The sequence below is a fragment of the Borostomias antarcticus genome, assembly GCF_949987555.1.
Source record: "Borostomias antarcticus genome assembly, chromosome: 14".
Classification (NCBI taxonomy): Eukaryota; Metazoa; Chordata; class Actinopteri; order Stomiiformes; family Stomiidae; genus Borostomias; species Borostomias antarcticus.
Window position 1 is genome coordinate 13,995,131 of NC_140247.1, and position 16,561 is coordinate 14,011,691.

The window sequence follows — 16,561 nt, forward strand, 5'->3', positions numbered from 1 at the left end:
TCCAGAGAGAGAGAGAGAGAGAGAGAGAGAGAGAGACAGAGATAGAGAGAGAGAGAGGGAGAGGGAGAGAGAGGGTGGTTCAGCTGAGACGGAGAGAGAGAGGGGAGGGGAGAGAGACTGCTTCGGATGGGATACAGCAGAAAGAGAAAGGAGGGTTCAACTGGGAGACAGAGAGAGAGATAGAGAGGGGGGAGAGGAGAGAGAGAGTGAGAGAGGGGGAGAGGGAGAGAGAGAGTGAGAGAGAAAGTGAGAGAGGGGGAGAGGAGAGAGAGAGAGAGGGGGAGAGAGAGAGAGAGGGTGGTTCAGCTGGGAGACAGAGAGAGATAGAGAGGGGGAGAGGGAGAGAGAGAGTGAGAGAGAAAGTGAGAGAGGGGGAGAGGGAGGGGGAGAGAGAGGGTGGTTCAGCTGGGAGACAAGAGAGAGATAGGGAGAGAGAGGGAGAGAGAGAGAGAGAGGGAGAAGTCCTGAGATCTGGCTGAACTGTGCGTCTCAGTCCATGTATGGCAAAGACAGGCAGCTGTGTAACCAGGCTCGACCGATCTCGTCCAGAGGCACTAGCCACGCTCTCACACAGGAGAGACGTACGCTCAGCTAGGTCCTGCTGGGTGTGATCTAACCAGGAGAGACCAGCGGGGGAGAGACCTGCCCTGTATCCAGGCTGTGGTCCCAGCAACCTGTCCCACCACCACCTGAACAACATCTGGTTTAAACTGCCTGACGAGAGCACAGTACACACACACACAACTAAATGGAGCAACACGTCAATCAGAGCTTTACACAATAACACGGCAGAAAGGTGTCAAAAAACATCAATGACCTCAAGCTGCCACAAAGTAACGAGAGCTGCAGTATCCCCACTAAACGATGTGATACACTGCGAAGCAAAGCATTCTGGGATGCAGGCACCCTTTGCAGCAGTATGTCCAATCACTTTCTGAATGTTACTCTGTGGTGCTGGATTCTCTCTCCATTGCTCTGCTGCTCCACCCTTCCATAGGATAGGAGAGGAGGAGAGAGAGTCTGATCATCCACTCTCCAAAGTAAATTCACATTCTCTGGATTCCTCCAGGAGACCTGCAGTCCATCTCTGCCTGGATGACAAGCTCCCTCACACACACACACACACCACACACACACACACACACACACACACACACGAACACACGCACACACACAGTGGCCGGCTGAACCGTCAGACAAGTGTGGAGAATACAAGTTAAGCCTAAACCAACCTTACTGTGAACAATTGTATAACAACCCCCCCCCCCATTTCTCTACATTCAGACGCAGTCTGGCGTCACAGCGCGTCTTTTCAGACAGCCCGTCTGAGAAGCACGTGTGTAACAGATGTGTAATAGCGGCGCACCTGTCGATTCTCACTGACCGCTCGCTAGCCTCACGTTACATGCTGTTCAGCCTCCCTCCACACCCCTACCCCCGCCCCGCCCGTCTGTCCACCCACTGGTGTCTATCAGAATTAGCGCTACATAGTTTCACTTGGCTGTTCCTGGTGGCTGGAGAGGTCTGGAATCCGCCTGGACCCTCTCCCTGGACGACATCAAACCCTGCAGCTGTCGTCCCCCGCGCCCCGTCAAAACTACGCCCCCGTGTCAACCTCTCACTGTGTGTGTTGAAATGGTACTAGTCAACAGAGAGAGAGAGGGGAGGGAGGGAGAGAGAGAGAGAGGGGGGAGGGAGTGAGAGAGAGAGAGGGGAGGGAGGGAGGGAGAGAGAGAGAGAGAGGGGAGGGAGGGAGGGAAAGAGAGAGAGGAGAGAGAGGGGAGGGAGGAGGAGTGGGAGAGGGAAAGAGAGAGAGAGAGAGAGAGGGAGGGAGAGAGAGAGGGAGGGAGGGAGGGAAAGAGAGAGAGAGAGAGAGAGGGAGAGGGAGGAGGGAGGGGAGGGAGGGAAGGAGAGAGAGAGAGGGAGGGAGAGAGAGAGGGGAGGGAGGGAGGGAGGGAGAGAGAGAGAGAGAGAGAGGGGAGGGAGGAAGGGAGGGGAAAGGAGAGGGAGGGAGGAAGGGAGGGAGGGAAAGAGAGGGGAGGGAGGGAGGAGGGAAAGAGAGGGGAGGGAGGGAGGGAGGAGGGAGGGAGGGAGGGAAAGAGAGGGGAGGGAGGGAGGAGGGAGGAAAGAGAGGGGAGGGAGGGAAAGAGAGGGAGGAGGGAGGGAAAGAGGGGAGGAGGGAAGAGAGTGGGGAGGGAGGGAGGGAAGAGAGGGGAGGGGGGGAAAGAGGGGAGGGGAGGGGGAGGGGAGGGAGAAAGAGAGGGGAGGAGGGAATGAGGGGAGAGAGTGAGGGAGGGAGGGAAGAGAGGGAGGGGAGGAAGAGAGGGGAGGGAGGGAGGAGAGGAAAGAGAGGGGAGGGAGGGAGGGAGGGAAGAGAGGGGAGGGAGGGAGGAAGGGAGGGAGGGAGGAAAGAGAGGAGGGGAGGAAGGGAGGGAAGAGAGGGGAGGGAGGGAAAGAGAGGGGAGGGAGGGAAGGGAGGGAAAGAGAGGGGAGGGAGGGAGGGAGGAGGGAGGGAAAGGAGAGGGGGAGGGTGGGAAAGAGAGGGGAGGGAGGGAGGGAGGGAGGGAGGAGGGAAGAGAGGGGAGGGGAGGGAAAGATGGGAGGTAGGGAGGGGAGGGAGGAAGAGAGGGGAGGGAGGGAGGGAGGGAGGGAAGAGAGGGAGGAGGGAGGGAGGAGGGAAAGAGAGGGGAGGGAGGGAAGAGAGGGGAGGGAGGGAGAGAGGGAGGGAAAGAGAGGGAGGGAGGGAGAGAGGGAGGGAAAGAGAGGGGAGGAGGGAGTGAGGGAGGGAGGGAAAGAGAGGGAGGGAGAGAGAGGGAGGGAAGAGATGGAGGGAGGAGGGAGGGAAGCGAGGGGAGGTGAAGATGAGGGGGGAAGAGAGGGAGGGAGAGAGGGAGGGAGAGAGGGAGGGAAAGAGAGGGAGGGAGAGAGGGAGGGAAAGAGGGAGGGAGGGGAAAGAGATGGGAGGGAGGGAAAGAGAGGGGAGGGGAGGGAGGGAAGAGAGGGGTGGGAGGGAGGAAAGAGATGGGGAGGGGTAGGGTGGGAAGGATTGGAGGGGGAGGGAGGGAAAGGAGGGAAAGAGGGGAAAGAGAGGGAAGAGGGGGAGGGGAGGGAGGGAAAGGAGAGGGGAGGGGAGGGGTGGGAGGGAAGAGAGGGAGGGGGAGGGGAGGAGGGAAAGAGAGGGGAGGGGAGGGGAGGGAGGGAACGAGAGGGGAGGGGAGGGAGGGAAAGAGAGGGGAGGGAGGGAAGAGAGGGGAGGGGAGGGACGGGAAAGAGAGGGGAGGGAGGGAAGAGAGAGAAAGAGAGGGAGAGAGGAGAGGAAAGAGAGGGAGAGAGATGCGAGAGAGAGAGAGAGAGAGAGAGAGAGAGAGCTATGCAGTTATGAACAGATTTCCACTTGCTAGTCTAGAAGAGGACACAAATAACACCCGCCGTGATGCCTGAAGTGCCCTCTACGCTGTAACAGTGATCAATCAAACATGGCACACTGTGACAGCATATCCAGTTCAATATAGCCTGGGATACCATAGGACTCTCATACACGAGGCAGACAGAGCACATTTAACAGCATTATGTAGCTGGAAAGGACACATTCCACAGAGGTTAATGTTCCAGAGAAGAAAGACTAGTTAACTAGTTAGGCAGACATTCTATCAATAAATGACAGAACACGTGCTGCTGTATTCGGACACAAAATGCTTCCGTCCGGTCCGTCCAGGTTAGTTACAACACACACTCCTTCAACTAACTGTCCCGTGCTTGTAGAAATACTTTCGTAGTAGCTTATAGTTATCGCGTTATCATCTTAAAGTATTTTTGTTAGGCTACAGTTTAGCCTAGTTCTATTGATCGACGGGAACGTTTATTGGACACAATATGGTGCAAGTCTTCTTCCACTGCCTCCGCTTGTCAACCTCCGCTTTATTCAGCTGAGATCCAATCTGATCCAACGAGATGAACAGTTGCACTCAAATGCAGGCTACACCGAATAACTAGCTCGATATCTAAAATACTACCACTCATTGTAGAGAGCCAGCGAAACAAGACATGGACTTCCAAGCTATTCCTTCCAGCAAATAGACTGTACAGAGGCTGGGAGCTATGCGATCTCACCTGTTAATCGCAGTTTCACCGGGCCGTTCCGCCGACCTGCTTGGTTCGACATCTCCGGTTGCTTCCAGCTCGTCGGCGCGTGACAGGTTTATTTCAGGTACCGTGTAGCGTTAACGTTACCGCCACGAGGATCGCCAGCCAGTTTCAGAGCGACTTGACGATAATGGAGTCAGAACATTGTGGTGTGGAGCTGCCCGACGCTGCCATCACGATCACACGCACGCACACACACACGCACGCAAAACACCCTGCTGTACAGTTGTGTTGCAAAGTGCATTTAGTCCAAATTGCGTTTCCACTGATGCACGGTTTCTTCGGGAACGGATTCAGAAACGGACCGCTCCGAACCCCGTCCTCCCTCCGCGAGCTCCGGTCGCTGCAGATAGTTGAACCGTTGAGCTCGTGCGCCCCTCGGTACCGTGCAGATCTGATCAGAAGCTGTGGGAGGCTACGGAGCGACCGATGACGGCACGGGAGACGGAAACAAATCCTGCAATTTGTGCGTCAAAATCACCAACCAAAATATCCACATACTACTGTGTATGTTTGTGCACTCAGCTGGTTAAGCTAGCTTCCGCCCACATTATTTGAGCATAGGTATTTGCAATGATGAACACCTGTATAGGCCACAACTTTGTTTAAAGAGCTTTATTTACAGTTTTAACCATTTTAAAACGGTATGTACATGTCAGACAGTAGAGTCCATGATCACATAGTGGACCGATAAGAGCAAAGGCAGTAGACACAGAATAAAGGTCACAGTAGAGACAGAATAAGGTCACATTAGAGACATAAGTTACAGGTAGACAAGAGGCAGTACTGGGCACGGCAAAAGGTGTAAACAATTGTACACGGTACCCGAATAACGTACATATGACGAAATACAGAGGATTTTATTTAGATTTCTTTACAGGCACCAGCAGACAAGAGTGGTATTCTCAGAAGTCGAAGGCGTTCGGCTGGTTGTCGCTGATCTGGAAGGCGTAGCCGTCGGTTGTCGTCTCCGGGGCGACGCACTGGTCTTCCTCCTCCTGAGAGACAAACACAAACAAGGATCCCGTCCGTCACTCGTGCGTATCAAATAAACGATAAACACTAAGGAATAAAGAAACGGGGGACGTCTCTAGAGGTGAACCAGCAGGGGGCGCCGCTCACCTCGCCGGAGAAGTACTTCTCGATGAGGTTGAGGGAGGCCTTGTAGACCATCTCGTTCTCGTGAGACTGCAGCGCCTCGATCTTGTCCAGCCGCCGCACTCCTCGATCATCAGACACAGCTTGTCCGTCTCGTCGATCTTGTCCCCGGCCTGGCGGAGGGCACACAGACACCAGCGTTCGGTTAGTAGAGAAATCGGAGAGAACACAACAACGTGTGCCTAGCACTGCAGCCAGGGGGTTCCATCCTGTGCTTCAACATTAAAGAGCTAAACTCTTGGGTCCAGAAGCACAGGGTTAGTCCATCATTCTTCATCCACAACCCTACCGTCCCAAACCTACACGAGGGAGTGTGTCCTTAACACAAGAGATAAAGGGTGGGAGAAATTGGGGGATTGAGTGAGTCGGTGTGTGTGTGTGTGGGGATCTGTGTCCCTCCCCTCACCAGGAAGATGTTGGTGATGGCGTCGAGGATGACCAGGATGGTCTTGCTGTCCTTGGTGGAAAGCAGGTTGAGGAGCGGCTCCAGGACGTTGCACTGGACCAGGTGCACCACCTGCTCCACGGTGCCCCCGCTGGTGAAGTTGGTTATCGCCCACACGGCCTCCTTCTGGGTCTTGTAGTCTCCCTGCAGGGAGAGATGGAGAGAGAGAGAGAGGGAGAGGAGAAATGGAGGAGAGAAGAGATGGAGAGAAGAGATTGGGAGAGGAGAGATGAAGAGATGGAGTGAGGAGGGGAGATAGAGGGAAGAGGAGGTGGGGTTAGAACACACTTTTCTGAATCATGGGAAATGTCTCTAAATAATAATAAAAAACACCGCAACGTAGTGCATCCACCAGGCGCGAATCCCAAACCAACACCCGAGAGAGACGAATCAAACGCACCGTGCGCAGGACCTCGACCAGACAGGGCACCAGGCCGGCGTTGATGACCTCCTGGATCTGCAGCTCCCTGCCGGCCGTGATGTTGGACAGCGTCCAGGCCGCCTCCTTCTGCAGGTTGGCCTTGTGGTGGCGGAGGAGGGGGGCGAAGAGGGGCAGGGCGCCAGCGTCCAGCACCGCCTGCGTCTGCTCGTCCGTCCCCGTCACCACGTTGCGATGGCGCGCAGGCACGGGGGTCTTGAGGAGACGAAATCAAACACGCCACAAATTATTTGAAGTTGGCGAAAGAATGGTGTTCATCGGTGTGCGCACACACACACACACCTTACTAGTGTGTGGGTAAGAGCTGTGCAAGTGGTTAGACGATGACTAATAAACAGGGTTCCCACAAGTGTCAAATTCCCTGACTTTCAATGACTAAAAAGCTGAATTTCCATGACCTGTAATGGAAATGGAAAAACCGCTGACGAGCAGGAAGTGGTTAAATGGGCACTGAAAATCAAGACACAATAACAACCACTCGCACAATATGGGACATAACCCAAAAAAGCAAAAGACTGCATGGGAAAATATTCAATTTTGATCAATGGCAACTAAAATGTAAAGCATGCTATAAACAATCCCCTGACATTTCAAGACTTGGGTCACAAAAAAATGATCAAATCCCCTGACTTTCCATCTCTGGAATAGAATTCCCTGATATTCCGGAAATTCCATGGGGAATTCCGTGGGAACCCTGCGGTTAAAAAGCAGCGTCGGTTCCGCCCGGGCGGGTCGACCTACCACCACGGAGAGAACGCCGCAGCCCAGCAGCTGCACCAGCCGCTCCACCAGGCCTCCCTGGACCACCACCTCGATGCGCTCGTTGGGCCCGTCCGTCAGGTAGGACACAGCCCAGCAGGCGTCGGCCAGCACCTCGCGGTCGTCGTGGTGGAGCAGCCGCACCAGCGTGGGCAGAATCTGCTGCACGGCCCCCAGCGGCGGGGACGGGTTCTTGTTCCGGCAGAGGTTGGACAGCGTCCAGGTGACATTCCGCAGGTAGCCCGACTGGAGGGAGAGACGGTCATGGTTAGTCCGGCAGAGGTGAGGGATGGAGTGAGTGAGAGAAAGAAAGAACGAAAGAAATTGTGAAAAGACTGGGAAGAGATAAGATAGAGGGAGAGAGATGTAGAGAAGTATGATTAGAATGCTAACAACTTTGAGTTACAGCACCCCCTTGTGGCCAAAAAGGGAAGGTGCGCTTCCAGACCACAGGAATCACATGACCGGACTGAAAGGCTGTTTGAATTTGGAAAACAATGGGACAAAGCATGACTCACAGAGGAGCCTTCCCTGGGTAGGATGTATCCGACTAGGTTTATGATGCAGAGAGAGAGGGAGACAGACACAGAGAGAGGGAGACACAGAGGGAGGGAGAGAGACGGAGGGAGAGAGAGACAGACAGGGGGAGAGAGCGACAGAGACTCTAGCCCCGGTACTTACAGAGAAGACGGAGAGGTCGGGTACAGCCAGCAGGTCGAGCAGAGGAGCCACGGCTCCGTGTTTGATGACCCGGTCTCTGTAGGCCGAACCGTCACCTGGGACACACGCACACAATTAGGAAGGGGAGAGTCACGACAAGGCCTTTTGAATGGCATGACCGGGCGTGAAGGCCTGTCCCCACCAACCCAGTTATCAACCAAAGACGACAGCGTGTTTCGTCAGGACCAAGGGTCTGGTAAGAGCAGAGCGTGAACTCACCAGCGATGTTGCCCAGGGCCCAGACGGCCTGCTCGCTGATGTGGGGGTGCGGGGACAGCACCAGGCTGATGAAGGCGGGGATGGCGCCCCCCTCCACCACCGCCGTGGTCTGCTCCGAGGTGCCGGAGGCGATGTTGGTCAGGGCCCAGGCCGCCTCGAACTGGATGGGCGGGTAATCGGTCAGACCAAGGAATGCGACGAACTTGGGGATCAGCCCCACGCTGATGATGCGGTCGATGGGCGGGTGCCTCTCACGAGACAGCAGCTTCCTAAGAACACACACGCCTTGTTAGACTGATGAAACGGTCAGTTTGAAACAAATTATTTTGTGTCGCCACATGCACCTGCTGCTGTCAGTTGGGCAGAGATTGTTGTTACCTTGCGGCTTGTGTGGCCTCCAGCTGCGAGTCAAGGTTGCCACTGTTGACGCCAGCAACTATCTCCTCCACTGTCCACTGGCGAGGAGCCTGTGATATGACACACATGTGAGCGATAAGCCCCCATCTAGCTATGCATTTGCAAATTTCTGCCACATGGTACAACTTCGTGAATTTTTGAAGTAATATTTTAATTTAATATTTGGTATAGCTTGTATAGATTATAGATTGATGGTTAGCAAGACATCAACTAAAAGGAGACGGGTTCAAATTAATTTGGCTCGCCAATTCTCACCTGAGAGTTTTTCTCCTGCAGGGGCGAGGTGGCCTCGTCAGGCAGCGTGGTCACATTCCTCCTCTTGAAGATCTGGTCGTCTTTCTTGGCTTTGCGAAGCTCGACGTTCACCTCGACTCTGCGGCGACGGAGTTCCTGGAATGATAAGCAACCAGTTTAGCTAAACGCTGGCTTTGGACAAGACTGAACACAAAACGGACGTAGCTATGATTGATAACGTTAACGCTTTGAAGTGCTAGATGGCCACTTCGCTTACATTTGCATCTCTGCCCTTATTCTTGAACTTGTTCAGACGATCGGCGTTCTCAGACATGTTGGAGCTGGGGACTGCGAGTTCAGTTTAATTGAAAAGATATGATTTCTGAAACGGAAAATAAAATGTGTAACGTTACTGTTGTTAGACTAGCTAGGCGAGCTAGCAGACTAACTAGGCGAGCTAGCTTGTAGCCAAGTAACGTTAGCAGTTTATTTTTCAGCAATAATTTACGTTAGTCTTACGTTAGCTAGACATAACTTAGCTATCGTAGAATAACGTTAACTAATGTTAGCCAGTAGGAAACAGTGTAACACATTACAAACAATCTCTATACAAGTTCATTCCACTTTGACGATGTGCTGTGGCAATGTACAGAACTAATGTATTTCTGAGACCACACTAGTATAATATTAGTAATAAAACGTTAACATGAAATTATGCATGCATCATAAGGTATTTCTGCTATAACTTTGACAAGCTAACTTACCGCTCCCTCGTTCAGACGGTCTGGCTGAGCAGAAAAGTGTTCAGACCTTTAAATTCGTGCCACAACCTTCTCTGATTGGGCGGTTCGAGTAAAAGCATGTTCCTATTGGACGGTTTAAAAAAATCACAGGTCGCACCGGATGTGCCGTCATGATAAATGCCATCGCTAGGTCACGAATAGGCTATTCGTTGCAGTGTGCCAGGGCCGCCCCGCGGTGCTGTGGACTACTGCCCTTTTGGTGTCCACAGGCTTATAATGTCGATGTTAATCGAAAAATGCGTTTTCAAAGCCTTCCCCATATATACAGACAACACGAAGTCAGAGCAACAAGATTAGCAGCGATATTTCCCTTCCCGATGTGGCCCTGTCATTTGACAGTTCAAATTTAGGTTTTACAAAACGAGGCAACCTTAATGCAAGTGACGCCCAGTCATGATGTATGGCCCTAAACCACATTCTTTTTGAAACAGTGTAGCCTACCTTCTATTAATACATCCATGAGCCTACCTTTTTGCATTTTATTTAAAAAAAAGTTTGAAACAACATTGGCTAAAATAAATTGTACAAACGCCTCTGTATAGTGTAAGAGAACTCAATCATTTATTCAGTTTCATATACATCAATATTTCTTCAGCTGTAATACAAAAAATGAAAACATGAATTCAGAAGTTTTATGTGATTCAAAAGTTTTACAAAGAGGAGATTATGCCTTCACACTCAAGTTCAGTCCTTCTCAAGTCTATTCAGTCATGCTGCTGGGCGATCCTTTCAAAATAACTTATTACTGTTTTCAGTGAGCAGCTTGACTGTAACTCAAACGTATTATTGCCCAGGTAGGTCCAAACTCGTGCCGCTCCAACACAGGGACGCGCGTTTCCACGACCCTCACCTACAGCACAGGAAGCAGACCCGAGTGTTGCTCTGACACCAAAGGCATACCATGTCTGTTGAAATGCTTCCTTGGGACTTGTATGTGCATGACCATAAGAGCCACATCCCAGGGTGAGGGTGAGGGGGGGGAAAAAGATGAGAATATGAAATCAAAACAGAAGTACCAGTTACCGCAAGGGCCCTGGAAAGAGTCTTTTCTCAGAGGTAACCTTCTTTAAACACCTTTCGTTCAGACCGTCCCTCCATCTCCATCCTGCCCAGCTGAAGTGTCCCTGGGGCCGGGAGGAGGCGGCCTATCGGCTGCTGTGTGGGCGGAGCCGAGCAGCTGGGCAGGGTCAGCCGTCCGTCCTGTGTGTGTGGGCATAGGCCAGGGGAGGGCAGGAGAGGGATGGAGGGGAGGGGGAGGAGAGAGGGGGGGGTGGGGGGGCAGGACCAGCTCCCAACATGGATTCATAGTTCACACACCAACCCCCAGCTCTGTCCCAGTGCATGTTAACCAGCAGTGACTGGTGCTGCTCTCTCTAAGAGACCGTAGAAGAAGACTGTAGTCTGTTGTTATGAGACCTACAGAGCGCAAAGAGAGGGAGGGGAGGGGGGGGACAGTAAAGAACCCTTAACATTTTTATTCAGTTATTCTCCAACACAGTGAGTCACAAGAACAAAGGCAAATACATCAATAGAGTGACACATATATACAATATGGAGGGTGATTCTAGAGCAACACATACATACAGTATGGAGGGTGATGCAGCGGCCATGTTAGTGTAAGTGACTAGAAATGCCTTCATCATGGATGCGGTGCTTCTAGAACACGACCTGTAGGTTCCATAGAACGTGGCCATGGAATGTTCTGATCATGAACTACATCAGAACATTCCAGACGTGTTCTAAGAGAAAGGTTCCAGGGTCCCAGTGAAGACAGGACAGGAAGAATGGTCTGCAGCCAATTCCGTGACAGCCAAAATAATTATCTAGGACCATAGGCTCGGTTTGAACCATAAAACAATCCTTCACAAAAGGATTTTAAAATCAGACAACCATTACTATGAATTGATTTAAAATACCCCAAATGATAAGTGAACCAGTAGCTAGACATTATCCACTAAAATCATGCCCATTATACACAAATGCACAATCTCGCAACCATGAAGAAGGCCACACGGAGGTAACACAAAACACTTTGATAAATATACTGTAATAAAATATTCACTTTTACACAAATGGTCCATCAATATGGATTTCAATTCAAACTGAGAACTTAAATCATTTAAATAACTACAAGGGGTGGATTATTTGTGAGTAAAAACTATGTTGAGTTTTACATGCCAGGGATGTTTTATTATAAAGGTTAACAGTCTATTGAGCGAAATTAACAAAATAACAGCATTTCCCTTGATGATGTCAGAGTCAACATGGCAGCCATCATGTCACTCAAGTCGTCTTTGGAATGAAATCTCCTACAACTTTGCAAATGCAATGCAAATTTTTGAAGCCAGTTTGTGTGAATTTGATTTCATAATTTTTTTAATGACAATTTTTTGCTGTTTATGAAACAGCCAGTTCCATGATAGTGTCCCTACAGAACTGCCCTGTCCACGGACCAGACTCCAGCTAACCCCTCAGACCTAAGAAGATAATCTGCAAGAGAGAAAGAATGAGGTGGTATAAATCAAATGCATGCTGGACAAGTGAACAGATGTAAATGTAAGGAAGATGATGCATGGCAAGATGTGTCAGAGTCAAACATAGGTACGTGCACACAGACATGCGCACGCACGCACACACACAAACACAGACACGTGCATGCATGCGCGCACACACACAAACACACACACACACTAGGCCATACCCGTCAGATTAATGGCTAATCTGATTAGAAAGGCTGTAGCCAAACTCAAGCTACTGCATCACTGGTTTATACAGCAAAATGTCATGCTAGCTTAACAAAGTGAAAAAAGAAGAAAAAGATGGCTTGACAGCAGATAGAACCGGAAGACAACCAACCAGGCATACATCAGCATGATGACAGAGGCTCTGACGACAGTCAAGGGGAGTGGAGAGGAGGAGTTTTAAAGAGACAGATGGAGACTATCACCACCACCACCACCACGTCTGGAGGTCCATGCTAAATCCTGAACAGTCTGGAGGTCCGTGCTAAGTCCTGAACAGTCTGGAGGTCCGTGCTAAGTCCTGAACAGTCTGGAGGTCCGTGCTAAATCCTGAACAGTCTGGAGGTCCGTGCTAAGTCCTGAACAGTCTGGAGGTCCGTGCTAAGTCCTGAACAGTCTGGAGGTCCGTGCTAAGTCCTGAACAGTCTGGAGGTCCGTGCTAAGTCCTGAACAGTCTGGAGGTCCGTGCTAAGTCCTGAACAGTCTGGAGGTCAGTCAAGACAGTCCTGAGCAGTCTGGAGGTCCCTGCAGGACAGGACTCACCTGCTGGCTTTGAAGCCCTTCAGCTTGTGGACGAAGAAGGCCTCCAGCTCCTCGGCACACTGGTAGAAGGGCGAGTCGTTGGGGTTGTAGTAGCGGCAGTTCTCGAACACTTTGGTGACGTCGGCTACGAACTCCGTCAGCTTGCTGTAATAGCGCTTCTGCAGCCGGCCTTCCATGGTGGCTAGGTCTGGGTGGGGGGGGGCAGGGGGGAGAGAATGACTCAGCGTTTACTGCGATGAAGCCAGCAGCCATCTTTACTGAGGACAGTGGAACAGCACTGAGGACATTTAGCTCTCTGGCCATTTCTGCTCTGCACTCCCAACAAGATGCCCAGAGACGGGAAGCGATTCACATCCTGACACAGAAGGAAGTGACGTCATTGTGATTGATTGGGGTTCTCGCTCACCCATGGGCTCCTTGATAACTCTGTAGTAGTCCGGGGCGTCGTTGGGGTCCACGGGCTCCAGGAAGGGCCAGGCCATCTTGTGAGCCTGTCGAAACAGAGGAGATATGCTCAGGGGAGATTCGCTGTTCTGTTCTACGGAGCACGACCTTATTATCACAGATCAAAATCTAACGACAGAACCGGCTCTCGACTGGCCTTCTCCTACAGGGCTGACTTTAGAAGCATAGAAAGAGAAAAAAGCTTGCACATCCACTGGGTGGGCCAGGTACAGGACAAACCAGCAAACAGTAAATGAAAAAAGTAGAGTCCGCACACTGGAAGTGATATGAAGGACTATTCCCAGGAGTTTATTTAACGTTTTGATCAAAATAGATCTTCATCATGTCTTTAGAAGCAGACCTATTCCTGCCGGGTCTGCCTATGAAGCGCTACCTACGCTACGCTAACGCTAAGCTAACACCCTCTGTTAGACCCCTCCAGGGAGAAAGAAAAACACACTCCCGTCCAATTCAAATAGCTTTTATTAATACATATTAATGTTCAAGATAAAATAGACCCTCCTGGCTGCCTGCACATAGTGCAGTTGCTATGCAACGTACATATACTATTATAGCAGCTAGCACTACTAGCCTATCACCTGCTAGAGTTATATTGATTTAATTATTTGGCTATTTACATTACCATCCCTCCCTCCTACCTGTAGTGAGCGCAGTATTCTCTTCAGGCCCTCGTAGTCCTTGTCTGTGAGCGGCGTGAGCACGGTCATGGCGTCCTCGGTGGACTGGCACTGCGGGCACACGTACAGGTCGATGTGGTTGGCCTCGCTCTGCAGGATGCCCACGCAGCGCCCGTGGTACCAGTTCTGGCAGCGGTCGCAGCCGATGTAGAACCTGGCAGGCGAGGACGGAGAGGCGGAGAGATCCCGGTCAGAACCACTCCCCTCGGGTCAAAAGCAGCTAAGCAACAATCCTCTAGCATTGTTAAGTGTGGAGGTGTACAAGTGTGAAGTTGTGTAGTTTACACGTTTGCATCGTCAGGTTTATAAGTCAACGAGTATGGTGCCAGTAGTATCGAAGCATAAGTGGAAGGATAGTACTGTATCTAGTAGTGGATAGTAGAATGATATGTATGAGTGTCCAGTGCTACTGTGCAGTAGTATCTAAGTATAGAATGATATAACAGGGTGGTAGTGTGTAGTAGTATCTAAGTATAGAAGGATATAACAGGGTGGTAGTGTGTAATAGTATCAAAGTATAGAAGAATATAACAGGATATCTAGTGTATAACATCTAGTGTATAACATGGTACTGTATCTAGCGTATAAGGGTAACAGTATATAACAGCGTATCTAGTGTATAACAAGGTGTCTAGTATATAACAGGGTATCTAGTGTATAACAGGTTGTCTAGTATATAACAGGGTAGTGTATAACAGGGTATCTAGTGTATAACAGGGTGTCTAGTGTATAACAGGGTATCTAGTGTATAACAGGGTAGTGTATAACAGGGTGTCTAGTGTATAACAGGGTGTCTAGTGTATAACAAGGTGTCTAGTGTATAACAGGGTAGTGTATAACAGGGTGTCTAGTATATAACAGGGTAGTGTATAACAGGGTGTCTAGTGTATAACAGGGTGTCTAGTGTATAACAGGGTAGTGTATAACAGGGTGTCTAGTGTATAACAGGGTGTCTAGTGTATAACAGGGTAGTGTATAACAGGATGTCTAGTGTTTTACAGGGTAGTGTATAACAAGGTGTCTAGTGTATAACAGGGTAGAGTATAACAGGGTGTCTAGTGTATAACAGGGTAGTGTATAACAAGGTGTCTAATGTATAGCAGGGAGGGTAGTGTATAACAGGGTATCTAGTGTATAACAGGGTAGTGTATAACAGGGTGTCTAGTGTATAACAGGGTATCTTGTGTATAGCAGGGAGGGTAGTGTATAACAGGGTGTCTAGTGTATAACAGGGTATCTAGTGTATAACAGGGTGTCTAGTGTATAACAGGGTGTCTAGTGTATAACAGGGTAGTGTATAACAGGGTGTCTAGTGTATAACAGGGTAGTGTATAACAGGATGTCTAGTGTATAACAGGATGTCTAGTGTATAACAGGGTAGTGTATAACAGGATGTCTAGTGTATAACAGGGTAGTGTATAACAGGGTGTCGTGTATAACAGGGTGTCTAGTGTATAACAGGGTGTCTGGTGTATAACAGGGTAACGGTGCGTACTGTGCTTCGTCGTAAGGCGTCCGGCAGATGCAGTAGAGCTCCTCGGTGCTGGCGGCGCCCGCCGTGCCCTCCTGCGCTCGCTTGCAGTCGGCGCAGACGTAGTCGTCCAGGCGCTTGGCCTCCTTCTCCGTGATGCCCACACACGCGCCGTGGAACCAGTTGGCACACAGGTCACATCCGATATAAAACCTGGACAGCAGCGGGCGACAGGTGATATGAAACCAACAGCGGGCGACAGGCAGTTCCGTTATCTCTGACCAGGTAGGCCACCGAGAAAACATTCTAGTTCTACAAGACCTGACCTGTTGCGAACCGCTGGTATCGGCTGCGCAGTTTGGGCCTGTGTTCACAAGCTTTCTGTGGACAGGGGAGCAGCTGACCTAACATCAGGTCCCAACATGTCCACAAGCCCATAAATGATCTAGTAGGTCCATCTAACCGTTCGTTCATTCATCCATCCGTTCATCCGTCCATCCATCCGTTCACCTGTCCATCCATCCATCCCGCTGGTGACTCACCTAGACTCGTCGTATGGCGTCTTACAGATGCAGTATAGCTTGGTGTCTCTCCTGTGGTCCTTTGAGGTAGTAGAGATCATCTTCTTCTTGGGTTTGGAGGGAGAGGAGTCCATGTGTCTCGGTCTGTCCCCGTCTCTGTGTCTGTCTCTGTCCCTCTCTCTGTCCCTCTCTTTATCTCTGTCTCTATCTCTGTCTCTCTCCTCCACCCTCTTGCGTTTGTGTGAGGAGGAGGAGGAGGAGGTGGGGGAGGCGATGGTGTGGGAATGGGAGGAAGGTTGTGAATGGGAGGAGTAGTGTGAGGAGGAGTGTGGGGAGGCGTGTGAGGAGGTGTGTGAGGAGTGTGAGGAAGTGTGTGAGGAGGTGTGTGATGAGGAGAGGGAGGCGGAGGCAGCAGCCTGGTTGATGGCAGCCTGGGCTTTCTCCTTCTCCCTCCTTAGTCTGCTAATGTCCCTCCTCAGCTCCTCCTTAGAGAGAGGGAGAGAGAGAGAGAGGGAGAGAGAGAGAGACAGAGAGGGAGAGAGGGAGAGAGAGAGAGAGAGAGAGAGAGGGAGAGAGTGAGTGAGCAGCTACTTTGTTTCTTGTTACATTTTGTTGTTTTTAAGAGAAGATGATTGAATAAAATATTGAACTATTAATGAGACACATTTTATATTTATTTTGGGTAAATTAAATGTTCTATTAATCGAGCAATAAAAAAAGAATCATTAAAAGTTAAATTAGTCATTAGATGAATTGACAAATTGGAAAAATAATTGCTAGATGAATCGTTAAAAAAATAGTCTTTA

At 50.5% G+C, this 16,561-nt stretch overlaps 3 protein-coding genes across 3 annotated transcripts in view; all 3 read right to left on the reverse strand.

Annotated features, from left to right (window-relative positions):
* Nucleotides 1-4,250, reverse strand: part of LOC311317294 (E3 ubiquitin-protein ligase SMURF2-like) — a 21,175-nt gene extending 16,925 nt beyond the window's left edge. Inside the window, 1 exon segment of the mRNA XM_084448371.1 lies at nucleotides 4,111-4,250. Within this exon segment, the coding sequence (XP_084304497.1) occupies nucleotides 4,111-4,162 (52 nt within the window). The 5' untranslated portion in view covers nucleotides 4,163-4,250.
* A 798-nt stretch (nucleotides 4,251-5,048) lies between these two features.
* Nucleotides 5,049-8,917, reverse strand: LOC311317286 (importin subunit alpha-1-like; the record flags this gene model as incomplete). The annotated part of the gene is given in 11 exon segments (XM_084448361.1): nucleotides 5,049-5,141; nucleotides 5,266-5,354; nucleotides 5,357-5,414; nucleotides 5,708-5,890; nucleotides 6,147-6,380; nucleotides 6,927-7,190; nucleotides 7,626-7,720; nucleotides 7,884-8,152; nucleotides 8,262-8,350; nucleotides 8,556-8,690; nucleotides 8,812-8,917. Coding segments are annotated over 11 exon segments (1,566 nt in total). The 5' UTR covers nucleotides 8,869-8,917.
* A 1,793-nt stretch (nucleotides 8,918-10,710) lies between these two features.
* Nucleotides 10,711-16,561, reverse strand: part of bptf (bromodomain PHD finger transcription factor) — a gene marked incomplete at both ends in the record, with an annotated part of 35,202 nt that continues 29,351 nt past the window's right edge. The window contains 6 exons of the mRNA XM_084448497.1: nucleotides 10,711-10,753; nucleotides 12,622-12,808; nucleotides 13,028-13,112; nucleotides 13,725-13,917; nucleotides 15,259-15,447; nucleotides 15,777-16,240. Coding sequence (XP_084304623.1) covers nucleotides 10,711-10,753; nucleotides 12,622-12,808; nucleotides 13,028-13,112; nucleotides 13,725-13,917; nucleotides 15,259-15,447; nucleotides 15,777-16,240 — 1,161 coding nt within the window. The remainder of the gene's footprint in view (nucleotides 10,754-12,621; nucleotides 12,809-13,027; nucleotides 13,113-13,724; nucleotides 13,918-15,258; nucleotides 15,448-15,776; nucleotides 16,241-16,561) is intronic.